Here is a 16,819-nt window from a genome sequence, read left to right as displayed (position 1 = left end):
AGGGAGGGGCTGGTTGGAAGAGTGACACTCCAGGGCAGCCTTGGTGTAGCAAATCATGAGATGATAGAGTTCTGTGGTGCAGTGGTTATTCTCACAAGGGCCTGCACAACCCAGGATTAGAGCCGAGTGAGACAACCTTGAACTCTTTCTGACTCAGCTGAGCTGAGGAGGCCTGGAGTCGAAGAAATGTAAGCAGAACGCTGAAACAGGAGCTTGCTGGCCACAAGGAATGCACCGCTTATCACAAGGCATGCACCCTGCTGTTGCAGAGATATGTGTGTAAAACTTAGCTTAGCCAATAGCAATGTATAGACAGGCGCGTGAACAGTTGTTGGGGACCAATGATAGCTTTGCTTTAGGAGCGTGGCTTATTTAGAATCCTATATAAACACTATGTATGCAAACAATAGAGGAGAACGATCATACTCGTATTGAGGTTGCGTCGTTACTCTGGGCCCGACTCCCACTCCGACAGAGTTCAAGTTCCTCAAAATGGTGAGAAGAGCATACAGCGTGCTCACTGCCCTGGACTTCAGAAGAGCAGACTTTGACCTCTTCAGGAACCTGCTTAGTAAGGTTCAATGGGATATAGCCCCAGAGAGCAGGTGGGCCCAAGACTGTTGGTTGATATTCAAGGATCACCTGCTTACAAGCTCAGGAGTGTTGTGTTCTGACTAGAAGGAAGTGCGTCAGGGGAGCCAGGAGACCTCCATGGGTGGATAAGTTGTTGAGGAAACTTAGAGGGGGAAAAAAGGCTTATAAAAGGTGGAAGCAAGGACAGGCAGCTTGGGAAGCATACAGGGATGTTGTCTGGGAAGCTAGGGACCAGGTCAGGAAATCTAAGGCCCAGTTAGAATTAAACTTGGCTAGGAATGTGAAAGATAACAGCAAGGGATTCTATAGATACATTGTTAATAAAAGACAGACTAGGGACAACATGGGCCCCCTCGGGAAGCTCTTGGGAGAACTGGCTACCCTAGATTTGGGAGAAAGCTGAGGTTCTTAATGACTTCTTTGCCTCAGTCTTCACTGGCAAATGCTCCAACCACACTACCCAAGTCTTGGAAGGCAGATGCAGGGACTGTGAGAATGAAGACCTTAGGCCCACTGTAGGAGAGTGTCCTGGGTTCAGCAGTAGCAGTCATTTTTCTCCTTCTTAGTAGCTGATGCAGTGCTGTGGTTTGACTTTTGGCCTTGGAACAGAGCTGATAACACTGATGTTTTGGTCTGGCCAAGGACTTTGTGAGCCTCATGCTCTGCCAGGGAGGAGGGGAAGCCGGGAGGAAGCAGAGACAGGACACCTGACCCAAACTGACCAAAGAAGTATTCCATACCACAGCATGTCATGTCCAGGACGTAACTTGGAGTTACCTGGAAGGGCTAGGACTGCGGAGTTGGAGTAAGTATCGGTTGGTGCTTGGTCGGGCTGGGGGGGGGGCGAGATATTGGTCAGCTGGTGCTGAGGTGCTGTATTCTCTTCCCTTGTTATTTCCTTTATCATTACTATTATTGGTGGTAGCAGTAGTGATTTGTGTTATACCTTAGTTACTAAACTGTTATTATCTCAACCTGTGGGAGTTGCATTCTTTTTGATTCTTCTCTCACTCCCTCCATGAGTAGGGAGAGGGAAAGAAGGGGGAGAGTGAGTGAGCAAGTTGTCTAGCTGGGTTTAAACCACGACAGAGAGGATCTGGTTCAAGACCATCTTAAGAAGCTGAATGTGCACAAGTCCACGGGACCTGATGAAATCCATCCATTAGTGGATTCTGAAGAAGCTGGCAAATGAAGTTGCTAAGCCACTGTCCATCATATTTCGAAAGTCATGGCAGTCAGGTGAAGTTCCCGATGACTGGAAAAGGGGAAATATAACCCCCATTTTCAAGGAGGGGAAAATGGATGACCTGGTCAATTACAGACCAGTCAGTCTCATCTCTGTGCCTGGCAAAATCTTGGAGCAGATTCTCCTGGAAGGCATGCTAAGGCACATGAAAATCAGCAAGATGCTTGGTGACAGCCAGTATGGCTTCACTAAAGGGAAATCCTGCCTGACCAATTTTGTGGCCTTCTATGATGGGGCTCCAGAACTGATGGACAGGGGTAGAGCAGTTGATGTCATCTACCTGGATTTGTGTAAAGCGTTCAACACTGTCCCACACGACATCTTTGTCTCTAAATTGGAGAGACATCAATTTGATGAATGGACCACTTGGTGGATAAAGAACTGGCTGGAAGGCCGCACACAAAGAGTTGTGGTCAATGGCTCAATGTCTGGCTGGAGACCAGTAACGAGTGGTGTCCCTCAGGGATCGGTGTTGGGACTGGTCTTGTTCAGCGTCTTTGTCGCTGACATGGACAGTGGGATTGAGTGCGCCCTCAGCAAGTTTGCCGATGACACCAAGCTGTGTGGTTCAGTTGATACGCTGGAGGGAAGGAATGCCATCCAGAGGGACCTTGACACACTTGTGAGGTGGGCTGATGCCAACCTGAAGTTTAATCATGACAGGTGCAAGGTCATACACCTAGGTTAGAGCAATCCCAGGCACAGCTGCAGGTTGGGCAAAGGAAATTCAGAGCAGCCCTGTGGAGAAGTACTTGGGGGTGTTTGTCAGTGAGAAAATGAGCATGAGGCGGCTGCAGTGTGAGCTTGCAGCCCAGAAAACCAACCGTATCCTGGGCTGTATCAAAAGGAGTGTGACCAGCAGGTCGAAGGAGCTGATCCTGGCCCTCTACTCTGCACTCGTCATACCTCACTTGGAGTATTATGTGCAGTTCTGGTGTCCTCAACATAAAAAGGACATGGAACTGCTGGAACAAGTCCAGAGGAGGGCCACGAGGATGATCAGGGGACTGGAGCACCTCCCATACGAAGACAGGCTGAGAAAGTTGGGGCTGTTCAGCCTGGAGAAGAGAAGGCTGCGTGGAGACCTCAATAGCAGCCTTCCAGTATCTGAAGTGGGCCTGTAAGGATGCTGGGGAGGGACTCTTCATTAGGGACTGTAGTGATAGGACAAGGGGTAATGGGTTAAAACTTAAACAGGGGAAGTTTAGATTGGATAGAAGGAGGAAATTCTTTCCTGTTAGGGTGGTGAGGCACTGGAATGGGTTGCCCAGGGTAGTTGTGAATGCTCCATCCCTGGCAGTGTTCAAAGCCAGGTTGGACAGGGTCTTGAGCAACCTGGTTGAGTGTGAGGTGTCCCTGCCCATGGCAGGGGGGTTGGAACTAGACGATCTTAAGGTCCTTTCCAACCTTAACTATTCTGTGATTCTAGGATAAGATCAAAAACTTCATGTAGCCTAGGACTGTTTCTGAGCCTAACTGGCAATTCATCTTTAGATGAACTTTTAAGAAGAAGTGCCTACTTCAGTTGCTGTCCCAATCCAGCAGGCAGCATTTTAAAAGGTTTTCTGACATAGTGATTACACTTGCACATTTTTATTAGACCTTGGTCTACATTTGATTTACTATTTTGTAATTCCTTTGTGAACATTTGATTTCCTTGGCAGTGAGTTCTACAGTAGGTTTTTTTGTTTGCTTTAAAACATCTGCTGGGTAACTTGTTTGCAAATTCCTGTGTTAAATAGTTAGTAATTGCTTTTAATATACCTTTTCTATGCCATTCACCTTTTAAATGATCTCGTATCACGTTCCCCTGCGCAGCTGTTTGCTTTATAAGGTGAAGAGCTTTGTTACTTTGATATTTTCAAATGGAAGCCACCCAGTGTCTTAATCCTTGTTGTTACTTTCTGTACTTTCTCAGTTTTATTGCTACTTTTCTTAGATTAGATGGTCAGAAATGTTTTCAGTAGGCAAGATTTATGCACATCTCAAAATTGTACAAAGAATGATGCTTTCTGCAAGTTTCTTTTTCTCCAAATTTCTTTTTTGAAAATTGAAGCTATAATCTGAGCTAGATTGGTGGTTTAAAACCTCTGTCTTTTAGTTAAGGTACTATTTTCTAGGTGTTTTAGAGGCAACAGAGGGGAGAGGGAAGGGGAGAGTGACCTTCATTTGTTATAACATTCTGTCACACTCGGGTATTTGGGTACAAACTCTCGAAATAGTTTAAAAGCTGAAGTAGGGTACATTTTCTGTAGCAAGGTATTGTATCTTTTTTAAACACACTAAAAAGAAATATTCAATTTTGAAGAGTTGTGCAATTAGTTTGCCGGTAGCTGCTAGTGTTTCTTAACGACTGGTATGTGTGTGTGTGTGTGTGTGTGTTGTCCTACATTCCTGCTGAAGTACTGTGCTTTAGAAACATGCCCTAATATGCAGGGGCTCCAGGGCTTGTAAGTAGGATTGAAAGTTTGGTTCAAAAACTGTGGATACAAACCTAAACCAAAGTTAAGTTTGATTTAAGCTGCTAATATGGCAGATGTTTTACTAAGCTTAAAGATTATGATTTAGTATTTGTATGCTTTAACAGTTGTGAGTTAATAGTAGGCAAACACTTGTCACCTGTTTCTGAAGGTTGCTTTCAGCAGGTTCGGGTCTTGCTGCCAGTCAAAGTGCTTAATATTATGCTTTTGTTATAATAAGGAGTGTTCCTTGTGCCTTCTCTTGTGATGAAGTTTGGAGGAAGGGAGAAGCAGGACTTGAAAGTATTAGTAAGTGAAATATAGCCAAGCTAAACTGGAGTAAGCTTTTCGTCAGGGTAATGGCACTTAGTTATAATAAAGTGTGTAATGCATCAGTGTTTGATTTCTTGGCAAAGTTTGGCTTTAATTTGGCAGTGATTTGTACTGTTGAGGTTAAGTGTTTTAATTTGTGTTAGTTAGTGTTAACATAGTTCAACCTGCCGTAGGAAAATGTAACTTCCGATTCCTTTGTGATGCTCAAATTCAGTCCAAGTAATAGAGCACACACTTCTCACTTAAGTTGTTCTGTCATGATGGTTAAGTTGTAACTTGTCTTCAGTTTTTGAAAGGCATAACACCACCACTCCCCCCAGCTCTTCCTTTTTTTTTTTCTTCCCCCGCCAGCGCTTGTTACTTACTGATTTCTTCCTTACTTTCACGCTCTGAGAGTGTTGCTGCACTGGCTACCATAGTAAAGAACACTGCATAAAGGAATTAATCTGCTAACAGCAGCACAAATACTTGGAAAAACGCTTTTTTAAACCTGGAGAAAATTGATACTCACTTTTTAGTAGTATTGGCTCTACCCTAAACTTGCTTATAGTTTGCTCTGTCTCTTACTCAGCCAGAACTATTAGATGCTTGGTACAGCTGCTTCTCCTAGTACCAGTGCATGCGTTTGTCTTATCCTTTCTGCAGAGCTTGGCACACCTTTGTAGAGCTTACATGTACTGCCTTCTGACTCGGTCTTCCAGGTCAAGGATCTGTCCTAAGGTCCTGCAATTTCTTGTGTTAGCCACTTTAGGTAGCAGTGTCACCTGTCAGTTTCCTTGGGTTTCATGCCAGCAACTAGTGAAAATGTTGAGCAGTATGGGTACCAGTATCTATCCTTGAGGTGCGTTGCTTGTTATAGCCAGGAGCCAAGTATTGTGCTATCAGTCACCTTCTGAGCCTGGTAGACCAGAGTATTTTCAGTCCTTTTAACAGTCTGTCTGGCCTGCCTGTGAGTCCTTGATTTCTAGATGAGAAAGCTTCAAGAGGCTCTGTTAGAAGCCTTTCAAAGCCTTGCTTTCTGCCTGTCCTGTGCCTTCTTGCAACTTCCTTTTACATTTTAGTGCCCCAGAAGATGGCAGGAGGGTTGTAACGGGCTGTAACAGTTTTCCTTAATCTGTTCTCTGTTAATAACAAAGTGTAAACCACCAGTATTTTTCCCATCTGGATTGAGATGGCAAACTAAATCCTTCCCTATAAGGATTTGCATTTTAAGATGGGGAAAGAGATAGAGTTGCAATGACCTGAAACTGTAGGCTAGCAAATTCTTTGACCTACAGAAATTAAATAGTAGTATTATTGATCTTTTTCCTTTTAGAAGAAGGAGTCATCTTTTGTTTTTGAAATGTTCAAATCTGTTAGAATGACAGAAGAAATATACTATGGGAATTTCCCCTTTAAGCATTTGTATGAAAAAAGCCTTTTTGGAGACAGTTACTTCTTACTGAACCTAGTGACAGTCCTCTGTATTCAGAAATGTATGGCAGATACTTGAGCATCAACAGAACAGTATTGCTGCCTCGATTCTGTCTGGCTCTCAGTAAATGATTTTGTAATTCACATGTGATATGTTTCTAAAGCAGCAGGACTGGAGAGCTGATCTGTGCTTGTCTCTGGGAACAACCTTCTCACTGTCTGCAGTGGAGAAAAGAAACACAGTTCTTAGTATTGTGCAAGCACTTCCTCTTCACTGGCTATGAGAGGTTCTTAGCCTGTACTCTGTTGGTACTATCTCAAAGCAGTAGAGCAGAACATGTCAAATTGCAGTCTTCTAGACTTGATGTTAAAGAAGTATGAATGAGTATTGGAATGAATCTAGAGTAGTATGATGCTTCACCAAATAAAAGGTGTTTATTATTTTTGTATATCCTCTTCCTTATTTTCACTTTTTTCACCTGTGTGCCCTTATTTTTCCAGGGGAGGCACAAATGCTTCATTAATACTTTGAGAGTTACTTAGCAGCACAGCTATTTTCTTGGCTACGTCGCAGGGACCATTTAAAAGGTATTCCACTATTGTACTGAAAAGCGCTGCTACAAAAGGAACTCTTTCAAAAAAGATAGGATGGGATGACTCAGATTCTGAGCAATCCTTCAGTAACTGAAGGATCTTCATACATTATCTATTCTGAAATAAACTTTAGAGATGATGTCTTCTTCTTTCCATTATCAAGAATTCCTGCATGACAGTCTGACTCAAACTAACTTTATGTCTTGCCCCAGTAGGTGCTTAACGAAAATGTTTTGGAGGATATGCTTAGCCTAGTCAGCTTGAGTCCTCCAGGGAACAATCCAGAGTGATGAATTAGATCCTTGCCCCAGCCTGGTCTTTGTACTGGGAAGAGCAGTCCCAGTTTAATCCACACCCTGCTAGATTCAGTCTTTCTCAGTGGCTATAGCCTTGAAAGTGTAACTTTGCTTTGCTAGCAGTCTTTATCACTTGAGTTTAGAGTCTGTCCATTTCAAATACAAACTGGGTAGAAGCTTCACTGAGGGTGTGGGGAAGAGAAGGATGTAAAGCTTTCTCTCAGAAGATCTGTTACTTATTAGGCTTTTACAGTTTATCAGTTTTTATTTTGGGATTCAGTGTGTTTTTCACTAGAAATCTTTCTGAGAGTTGGATGGAACTATCTAGGGCTAAATGTGTATAATTTTTCTTCTCCGTGGACAGATGGGAGCAACACTTGAAAGGCAGCTTTAGAATAATCACATACTTTTATTCTAAGTGATTCTAGCAATGTTTTTTGAATGCAAAGATCTCACAGTTTGTAATTTTAAAGGACTTTTCAGGTCAGACTGGTATGGGGTTTGGCTGGGACAGTTAATTTTCTTCACAGCAGCCCATATGGTGCTGTGTTTTAGATTCTGACGAACTATTGATAAACACACCAATGATTTAGCTTTGATGAACATTGCTCATGCAGTGTCAAGGCCTTTTCTGTTTCTCACTCTACTGCCCTAGAAATAGCTGGGGGTGTGTGCAAAAGGTTATGAGGGGATGCAGCTGGAGCATCTGACCCGAAGTGACCCAAAAGATACACTGTATTTTTTAACATTGTGTTCAGAAATAAAACTGGGGGAGGTCTTTCCGAAGTAGCTCTTGCTCAGATTGGCCATTGGTCTGCTGGTGGGAGGTGATTGGTAATTTGTCTTGACTCACTTGCACACATACTTAGGGTTTTTTTTCCACTTACTTGTCCGGACCTATGAGTTTTCTCCTCTCACTTTCACTTTTCTGATTCTCTTACTCATCCTACAGTGTGTATGTGTGTCTGTGAGTGAGTGACTGGTGGTAACTTCCCTGCCATCCAGGGTCAACCTATGCCAGACTGTTTCCAGACATGTTAAATATGTTTGAAACACTTTTTGATTTTTAGGGATATCCTATTTGAGGTGTATTCTAATCGCAGTATAGTCTGCTCAGAATACAGTCACACTTTTCTCTTTTTTCCTTACCAATATAATAAGATTAGTCTTCTGCAATGAATTTAACAGAGGAGGTCAGGTAGGATTCAGTTTATCTGCCACACTTAGTTTGTCAGATCAAACTTTGTCTTGCAAAAGGAACCATTTATTTTCAGTCCTTTCCTAGTCTCTTTTGAAATTGTTCTTATTTTGGTGGTTTCAGGCTAGGAAAAAATAACTTTGGATTTTGGGTTTCATAATATTCATACTAACCAATTCTTTAACTTCTCTAATTCTCAGGAGCTTGCTATGTGGAAACTAAAGATTTAAAGGCATGTTCTAGTAGTGCTAAAATACTTTCAAAACATTAGAAGAAGTGGAAGAGATTCCACTCTGGGCCTTTTTAATTACAAAACATGAAATGGCCTCATACTTGCCTTACAAAGCATGACTTACTATAACTTTTCTGTCAAGGTGTGTTACCATTTTAATATATGCTACTGTATAGCATTTTACTATACTTTTCCCCCCTTTGATATTCTTAGTATCTTTCTCATTACACATATTCTGCCTGTTGCTGCTTAGGCAGCATTAACCCCCCCCCTGCTCCCCCTTCCTTTGATGGGTGTTTCTTAATATTTATCCCCTTTGCTTGCTACCTACTTCTGAGAAACTTGCAAACGACTGATATCAAAGACTTCTATCCCTCCAGTCAATTTGGATGAAATTAATCTATAGTGTTAGAGCTACTAAGAGGCAGGGGCTGACAGATAAATGCTAACATCTTTGAAATATCTTTGAAATCACAGTTAGAACACAGAGGACCTCTATCCAGTGGTAATTGTCAGGAAGCTCTGTTGGTTTTTTTTGTGAAGTTTTGCTTCTGAAAGCTCTTCAGTCTGTCGTTATTTTGCAGCTGGTATTCTGAAACCTGATTATTTTTGCATAAAGAGGGCATCATAACACAGACACCTCTGGGTTTGTTCTCTTGATATTTTCTTTCTCTGTTTTGGACTGAAAGGAATTCCAAAAGCAAGCTTATAAAAATGCCCATAATGATGGTCACTCTGGGGAGGAGAGTATTCTTACCTGTCTTTTTGGCTTGACATAGCAAGGCGCAGGAAGGACCTTGTCGGAGTCATGTCCCAGATCTGTCTTACACTTACCAATGTAAGACTTGGAATAAACTGGGAGAAAAATCACAAACACCCCCTGAAAAATTTCTATTCATAGGATTTGTTCTGGGATTAAATGCCACTGTGGGGCAACTTTTAGAAAACACAACTGTTAATCAAATTCCTCTTAACTTCTTAACACTTTGCCTTCCAACGTTAATCGGGTCATGGTGTTCTTCAAGACTTTGGAAACTAAATACATGGACAGCTGTATTTTTTGAGAGGTTGGTGATGATTATTTTCAGCACAAATGGGTCAGATTGGTCAGTGCAAATTTTGTTTGAGACAATTATCTTCTTAAGAAGGGCAGATACACATAAGCAGTCTGAACTGGAAGTGCAACAGTGGCTGCTGGTTTAACTTCTGCAAACATATCCACTTGCCAAGCTCACAAACGGGTGCTTCTAAGGAATGGATGCTTGTTAAAGATAGCCTTTAGAAGGGTAATTTTCAGCTCATGGTGTTTTCGGTAAATAAACTTGTTTGCCTGAAAGTACTGTGCAAGTGATTTATCTGGCAATTTAGAAACATGCAGGAACAAGCAGTAAGCTTTTTGGCTGCTTTCTCAAAATTGGCTTTGAATGGTCATCTGATACTTCAGGGAGCAAGAACTGCAAAGCCAAAGAGAGCTTCATGGGTGCTGATGGATGCAGTTTGCACCAGACATCGATCATTATGAAAGGAGGGTTCAAATTTAATTTACTTTAGAAAATGCTTATAAAATTACTAGTCCTTGAGTAAGGAATTCTTAACAGCCATTACATTAATGTTCTCTGCTAGAATGAGGTAATCCTAAACCAGTATCCAAGCTGATTTTCAGAGCGGAATTTTGGAATTCTGTGTACTTTTTCAGGACCATTCAGGCTAAGATTATGCAGAGCAGTGGTTAAAGTAAGTTATTAGATTATGCTTTTCAGCATCCAAATTTTTTTATTTTTATTTTTTATTGGATTGCATTAAGTATCCTGGAAGGATACCAGTTCAGGTTTCTGGGATAGAGGGACCTACGCTAGAGTCCCACCAGCTTGATGGGTGCCTGAGGTGACACTTAGGGGGGATATTGTTCTGTCTAAAGAAATTTGAAGGTATAGCCTTTTCCCCTTCAGTTTGGCAGTCAACAGCTGGTACACTTGTCAAGTTAGACCTTCAGTTACTTATTTCATTAAAAGCTATGTCTTATTTCTTATGAGATTGCTGTTTCCTAACCTGTGTTGTATGAAGGATATGGGTGGAACACGTGTCGATGAAACTGGTACAACGCATGTTTAGTAAAGAACAGCAAATGCCTAGCAGAAGCATTAAGTTTCTGAAACCGTTGTAGTGTGGTTTTTTTGATGCCGCCTAGCTCTTGATTCTGTATTGATGCTTTGTACTGTGCAGGGAAACTTCAAGTTAGGAGCTTCCTTACTTTATGATAATAACAAAATTAGACTTGCTCATTGATCAAAGATCTTCACAATGTTTATATTTTTATTGTGCATATGGCATCCATGCATAAAGATGGGTTCTTGCCAAGTAAACATTCAAGCCAAACTTGAAATAAAGGTAATTCACTTCCTGTAGTGTTTTCGTAAGGATGAAAACAGTCACTTTAACTGGCAACACATTCGCGTAAACATGAATTTTTAAATGTTTTGACTTTGTTTCTTTAGATTGTTCTAGTTAAAACTGTCATGTTAATGTTTGTATTATATCAGGTGCAAGAAGAAAACTTAGGCTTCCCCCCCCCCCCCTTCAGTGAATACTGATGTGTTCCTGACTGTACAGCAGCACTGGATGAAGCCTTGGCTCTGTGTGTATCTTGCAATCTCCCAGTTTAAAAATTGTTGCCTTGTATAATCAGCATGGAAACTATGGGCTCTGACTATAGGAGCTCAAGCTTGTATGTGATAACACAAAATACAGACTGATAAATTGGGAGTATTGATAGATAGTTGAGGAATTAAGGCTGTATTCTTCTCATCAAGAGTTTAGTTTTTTGTGGTAATAAATCAGTTTTTGGTTTTGAAATGTTAATCCAACCTTCAATTTGAATCAGAGTAGTAGTTAAATAAGTGGAAATGTCTTTTCAGAGCTCAAAAGGAGACTTCTAAATAGTCTGCTGCTTATGTTTCATTATATGTAACATACTACATTTTCATATTCCAGAAAGTTTTATATTCACAACTGTGTATTTAAAGAGGCTTTGAGTACAAATAATTGTTTTGAACAAGTGAAACCTTGGTTACAGCTGGATCTCTGAATTTAGTCAGCAAAATACGTAAGAATATATTTTAATTTTACAATCTTAAATATTTGTGTTTTTAATCTTGTGGACAGCAAGATATGTAAAAAGTTCCATCTTTGTATAGAGATCAAGACAGTTATACAGTGTAATGAATTTATTTGTTTACAGTTGCAAATATAGGGCTGAAAGATTCGGATGCTTTATCTAGTCTTCATCAACAATGTAGATGTAATTGCCTGAAGTTACTTAAGCTTTCTCTTCTTCATTGTATCTTACTGATGGAATCCTTTGTGAATGTGTAGACTATATCTTCCTCTTACTGATTCTTCTGTGCCCATGGCACATTAGAGCTTGTATTTTCTGCATCACAAAAAGCTATTTCTGCAACATTCAAGAACTGCTTTTGGCTTTGACTTTATTTGTAGTCATGAAATTGCCATGCATTTGACTGTGAATTATTTTAGTGAGAAACAGTGAGTGTTACAGTGTGATTAGAGACATGGAAGCAAGATGGATTGTTGATCTGTGGTGCATTGAAAAGGTGGTTTTTGTGGGATGGGAACATTCTTGTGTTTGGGAAGAGGCAGTAGCCTGTGATTGCTTTCTTTCCTCTTGTGCATTTTTTTCCTTTTTCCTTTGTGGTGGTAAGTTGTGCTCTGCCCTGTTTCTTCAGGCAAGAGACTGTGTATGGTGACCCCCAGTCAGCTCTAGGAAAATAAAGAAGTTCTAGGTTCTTCATCATTCTGTTCTACTTAGGGCTACCCTTGGATTTCAGTATTCTTGCAAGAAAAACTTCACCTCATTCAGCTAAACAACAAAGAAGGAGTATTCTTTGTTGTTGATGTTTTTTTATTGTCTTTGTTTCTTTTTCTGTGGTGTTGAAGGCAGTGTTGGAGATTTTTTTTTTTTTTTTCCCCTTTGGTCCTGCCCCTATTGCTGTACTTGCATGCAGAAGATGATCTGCTGTGGGAAATGAGGTCTAAGACTATTTGGTGATGAACTGTAGGTCACAGCACACAGTGGAAAGAAAACTGTTCTTATTAGTATGGAAATGCTGTCCTCAAATATTCTACCAAGAAAGAGGTCCTCATGCAAATGAAGTTTATTTTGAGGTTTACTGTGGGCTGAGTTACACATTTTTCTCCAGACATCTTGCCTTAGTTTTGGTTTCATCAGTCTGCACATTTATATAAAGATGACTGTCTCAGTATAATTCATGAAGTTACTCATTTCTGAGCTGTAAGTGCGGATGCCAATTTTATACTACATTAAACTTTCTACCTCAAGGGGTGCTTATCAGGTAAGGCAAATCAAGTAAAAGGGAGATGACAGGAGGCTGCTACAGATGTAAACTTAGGTGAACAGTCATGTCCTAAAGAGAGGGGGATCTAACAAGGATTCTCTGGAATTTTTTTACAATACGGTACAATTAAAAATAGAAGTGGTGGCTGCTATCATAGAATTATAGAATCAACTAGGTTGGAAAAGATTTTTAAGATCATCGAGCCCAACCTTTACACCAGGACTGCATGGAAGCTTTTTGCAGAGGTTTATTAGGTCATGGTATAAGAGCAAAGAAACCACAGAGGATGTGGCTTTGATCACATTCTGTAATGTGATTTGTTAAAATACATAAATCCTGTGGGGACCCCTGTATTTTTAAGAAAGGAAATAAAGTTTGAATCCTTACAGGGCTTGATTAAAAAACCAAACCAAAACATTTAAAAAATTTTTGTCTTAAACTTGCTACACACAACAAAGAACAAGAAATCTTAAGGAGACCATGACCATTTTTACCTCAGTTCTAAGGAAGAAAGCTTTTTTTCCTTCAAACTCTTATGTGTAAGTGGTCACATGTACACTGTGCTTGAGGTGCTATAGAAAGAACTCCTCATAACCAAATTGATGCTTAGTCCAGATTATGCATGATTTCTTAGAGATAACGGGGGAAAAAAATAGCAGCTTCTGATTTCATTGTGTGGTGAAGTTTGGGAATATTCATGTATTTCTGTACCCGTTTCTTTATTGCTTTTGGTGTAGACCATTAGGAGTTTTACTAGGCAGTTAAGAACATTTTTTTTTTTACATGTGTCAAATAACCTTGAATTTTTAATGTTTGCAATGGACTAAATATCCCATAGCCTTTCATTCTGTGATCTGCTGACTCTTCCTTGAAACAGCTAGTGTAAACTGCAGATCAGCAAATTCCCTGCTGTTATGCTTACAACTTCGCTGGGTTTATCATTACGCACAGCTGATTTTTAAAGCGGGGTTTCACATGCTCATTGGTGCAGTGCGAAAGCACCTTGCAGGAAGCGTTGGGTTTCTCTCTGTCGGGCCGTGCAATGAGTCCCCTGCTGCAACATCTCGCCCCTCCCCTCAGCAGCCAGCGCGCACTGAGCATAGTGGCTCTGCTGGAGTCGCTCCTGTTTTCATGGAGGAGATAGCAGTCCTCGCACTGCAGCAGGTGGAGCTGCCTTGGATCTAACCCGGGGTGCTGGCTGAGCTGATCCGATCCCGGTGTTACTTTGGGCCGTGAGACAGTTGTCCCTTCAAGCTGGCACTAATGTAATTAAATACAAGGCTGACTCGGGAATTTTAAACATGGACACGGGATTTTTTCTTCGCTTTTTTTCTAAGATCTGGTTTATAACGTGAAGCAACATTTTTCATGAAGGATTCAACCTATTTCTGTAAAGGCTTATTTTTGAACACTATGGACCTAGATTAAATGTCAAAGACAGGGAGCAAGCAGCGCTTACAGAGGCATTTTTCTGGAATCTCAGTCACGGATCGATTGAAGTGCACAGGGTCTGAAAAAATGTCTCCTAGCATAAAAAACTTGGATTGTTTTTCTCCGATGCTATGCCACTGTAAAGTAGCATGTACCAACAACACAATATCTTTAATGTTTGGATGTAAGGTGGGTCTATAAAAGGACTTTCCTGAAAGTATGAGCTGCATTTAATGAATGATTGCCATTATGTCTAATGTAACTGCCTTAAATTTCTGGTTAAATAGTGTCTGTTTTGTGCCATGCCTTACTCGATTATCAGAGCTCTTGGTGGTTGTGACAGAAGTAGTGAATTATCATGCCTACTGCTTAAAGATCTCTCTGAACAACATTCTGAATTTACTGAATGCCGCATGTAAAATGTCGTCATTCTCCATTAATCAGCATTAATCATCATGTAATCAGTTTATTGCAGTTGGTTTTCGTGTTCTTCAGCTGTAGAGAATTAAATACACAGGAGACTTGCACTAAGATGCAGGGCTGGAAATGCCTCCTGACATCATATTGATGGAAGCAATTGTTAGTGGCAGGTTTGGGTTTAACAGTGCCCTTGGGTATTTAGTTGTTTTAGGACTACATCAGCTATTTAGGGTTCAGAGTAATAAAACATGTAATTTGGTAATTCTCAGAATAGTGAACAGAATATATTTGGTATTATGGCAAAAATGCATTTTTGTTTTTTTCCACCAGTAAAATTAATGTGCAATGTGAAGGATGTGACAAGAAGGCCAGGTACTGGAAAGCCCATGTAGAATTAAAGGGATGTGTGTGTGAAGTTACTTGTGAGACAGTCAGAAATGTTTCTCCCTAAAACTTACTTTGAATATTCAGTGTTTCTAAGTCGTTGCTTGTTGTTTTTAACAAAAAATAGTTGAATTAGATTTTATGAATTGGGAACATTTGTGTGTGTGTGTGTGTGTACATGTATACATCCATGCATCCTTGTGGTGCATTTCTAGATAGATGTCTGTATTGTAAAATGCTGGTGTTGAATAGAAGTCACCGAGGTGGGGAGGGAGGAGCCTAAATTTTTATGGATCTTTTGACAGTGTGAATGATTTATTATGAAACTTACAAGTTAAATGCTTTATTTCCCAGAGGGAAGAATTTACCTTCTCTAAATCTACTTATTTTTCATCTGTCCAAAGCATTTTTGAATTGCAAATATGTATATATTTATTGATGCAATTTGGAAACTAATTGCTATAGAATTAAATTTCCTTACTTTTGTAGAACTGCACATCCCTTTTTAATTTGTAAGGTATTCTCATGCTTAAATAATGAACTTGGGAAGAAAAGCAGAGATTGAAAATGCTATCTTGGTTTTAATTTTGCCAGTTGAACTGCGGAAGGGCGATGCTGATCGCTTTAAGACCAAACTAAAAATATCCAGCAAGTAATCCGGAATCCACTTTGGGCGTTTTGTGTCGGATCTCAGCGATGGCGCCGTTTTTCTGCTGTACTCTCGCGTCAGTGGCTCTGTCTGTCCGAACGCGTTAGTGACTCCTTACCTTGCCCTGACCGGGCGTGCCCGGCCCTGCGAAGCGGGCAGCCTGCGCGGGAAGTGCGCGGAGCTGCAAGGGGCTGCCCGCCGGAGGGCGCGCGGCCTGTGTCGGGGCGGGGGGAAGGGGGGGGGAGAGGAAGGGGGGGAGGAAGGGAAGGGAAAAACCTCGTACGAAACGCGATCGGCAGAGTTCTGTATTAGTGTCTTTATTAGTGTCGTTTGGCAGAATGCTGGTAATACGTGTATCTTGGAGACCAACGTAGCAGCTTTCCAGTACCTAAAGGGACCGATGAGAAAACTGGAGAGGGACTTTTTACAAGGGCATGTAGGGATAGGACAACGAGGGATGGCTTTAAACTGACAGACAGGAGATTTAGGTTAGACATTCAGAAAAAAATTCTTCACTGTGAGGGTGGTGAGGCACTAGAACAGGCTGCCCAGAGCCCTGACAGTGTTCGAGGCCAGGTTGGAAGGGGCTTTGAGCAACCTGGTCTTGGTGGAAGGTGTCTCTGCCCTTGGCAGGGAGGTTGGAACTGGATTATCTTTAAGGTCCCTTCCAGTCCAAACTATTCCATGGTTCTTGAGAACAGTTAATTTAACTAATGTGTTTTAAGATACCTTAACTAATGGTAACACTAATGTGTTTTAAGATACCTTAACACTAATGTGTTTTAAGATACCTTAATTTATTTCTCCACAGGCTTTAATTTTCTTCAAATAGGCAGGTACTGCTGTTAGTACAGACTAGGTATTCTGTACTGTCGGAATCCCCAATGAACTGAAGGATTTATGTTCAAATAGTTGTGACTGCCAGTAGTGCAGAGAGATTTTTGCACTGGGCACTTTGTGAGTTTTGAAGAAAAGTTGCAGGGTTGTATTGCACTAAAAAAACTAGCTATCCTTATTCTCTAAGGCCTTTGAATACTGAGTCAGTATTTAAATGACAGTGTGAAACAGTAATACAGGATTACCTTTTCAGTCCTTTAAAGAAATAATTCATCTCAGACAAGGAATCCTGTGAAGAACAGTGTTTTCCTTTACTGATGTATGACCACATATGAAAAGAACATTCAAAATCTGACTGTT

At 40.8% G+C, this 16,819-nt stretch overlaps 1 protein-coding gene across 23 annotated transcripts in view; it reads left to right on the top strand.

Moving 5' to 3' along the window:
* The window catches only part of DLG1 (discs large MAGUK scaffold protein 1), a 169,436-nt gene that overhangs the window by 39,496 nt on the left and 113,121 nt on the right, over positions 1-16,819 (top strand). Inside the window, exon 1 of one of the 23 annotated variants that reach the window (XM_061371456.1) lies at positions 13,596-14,358. The exons of 20 other annotated variants lie outside the window; for them this stretch is intronic. In XM_061371456.1, the coding sequence (XP_061227440.1) occupies positions 14,167-14,358 (192 nt within the window). In that variant the 5' untranslated portion in view covers positions 13,596-14,166. Of the gene's footprint in view, positions 1-13,595; positions 14,359-16,819 lie in introns of those variants that run through there. 2 more of the 23 variants (XM_061371460.1, XM_061371459.1) reach the window with 2 other exon arrangements.

The sequence above is a fragment of the Neopsephotus bourkii genome, unplaced genomic scaffold (genome assembly GCF_033783945.1).
Source record: "Neopsephotus bourkii isolate Nb327-2 ecotype Australia unplaced genomic scaffold, CSIRO-AGI_Nbou_v1 NB_1574, whole genome shotgun sequence".
In the NCBI taxonomy this organism is placed as follows: domain Eukaryota; kingdom Metazoa; phylum Chordata; class Aves; order Psittaciformes; family Psittacidae; genus Neopsephotus; species Neopsephotus bourkii.
This window is presented reverse-complemented; position numbering and strand designations above follow the sequence as displayed.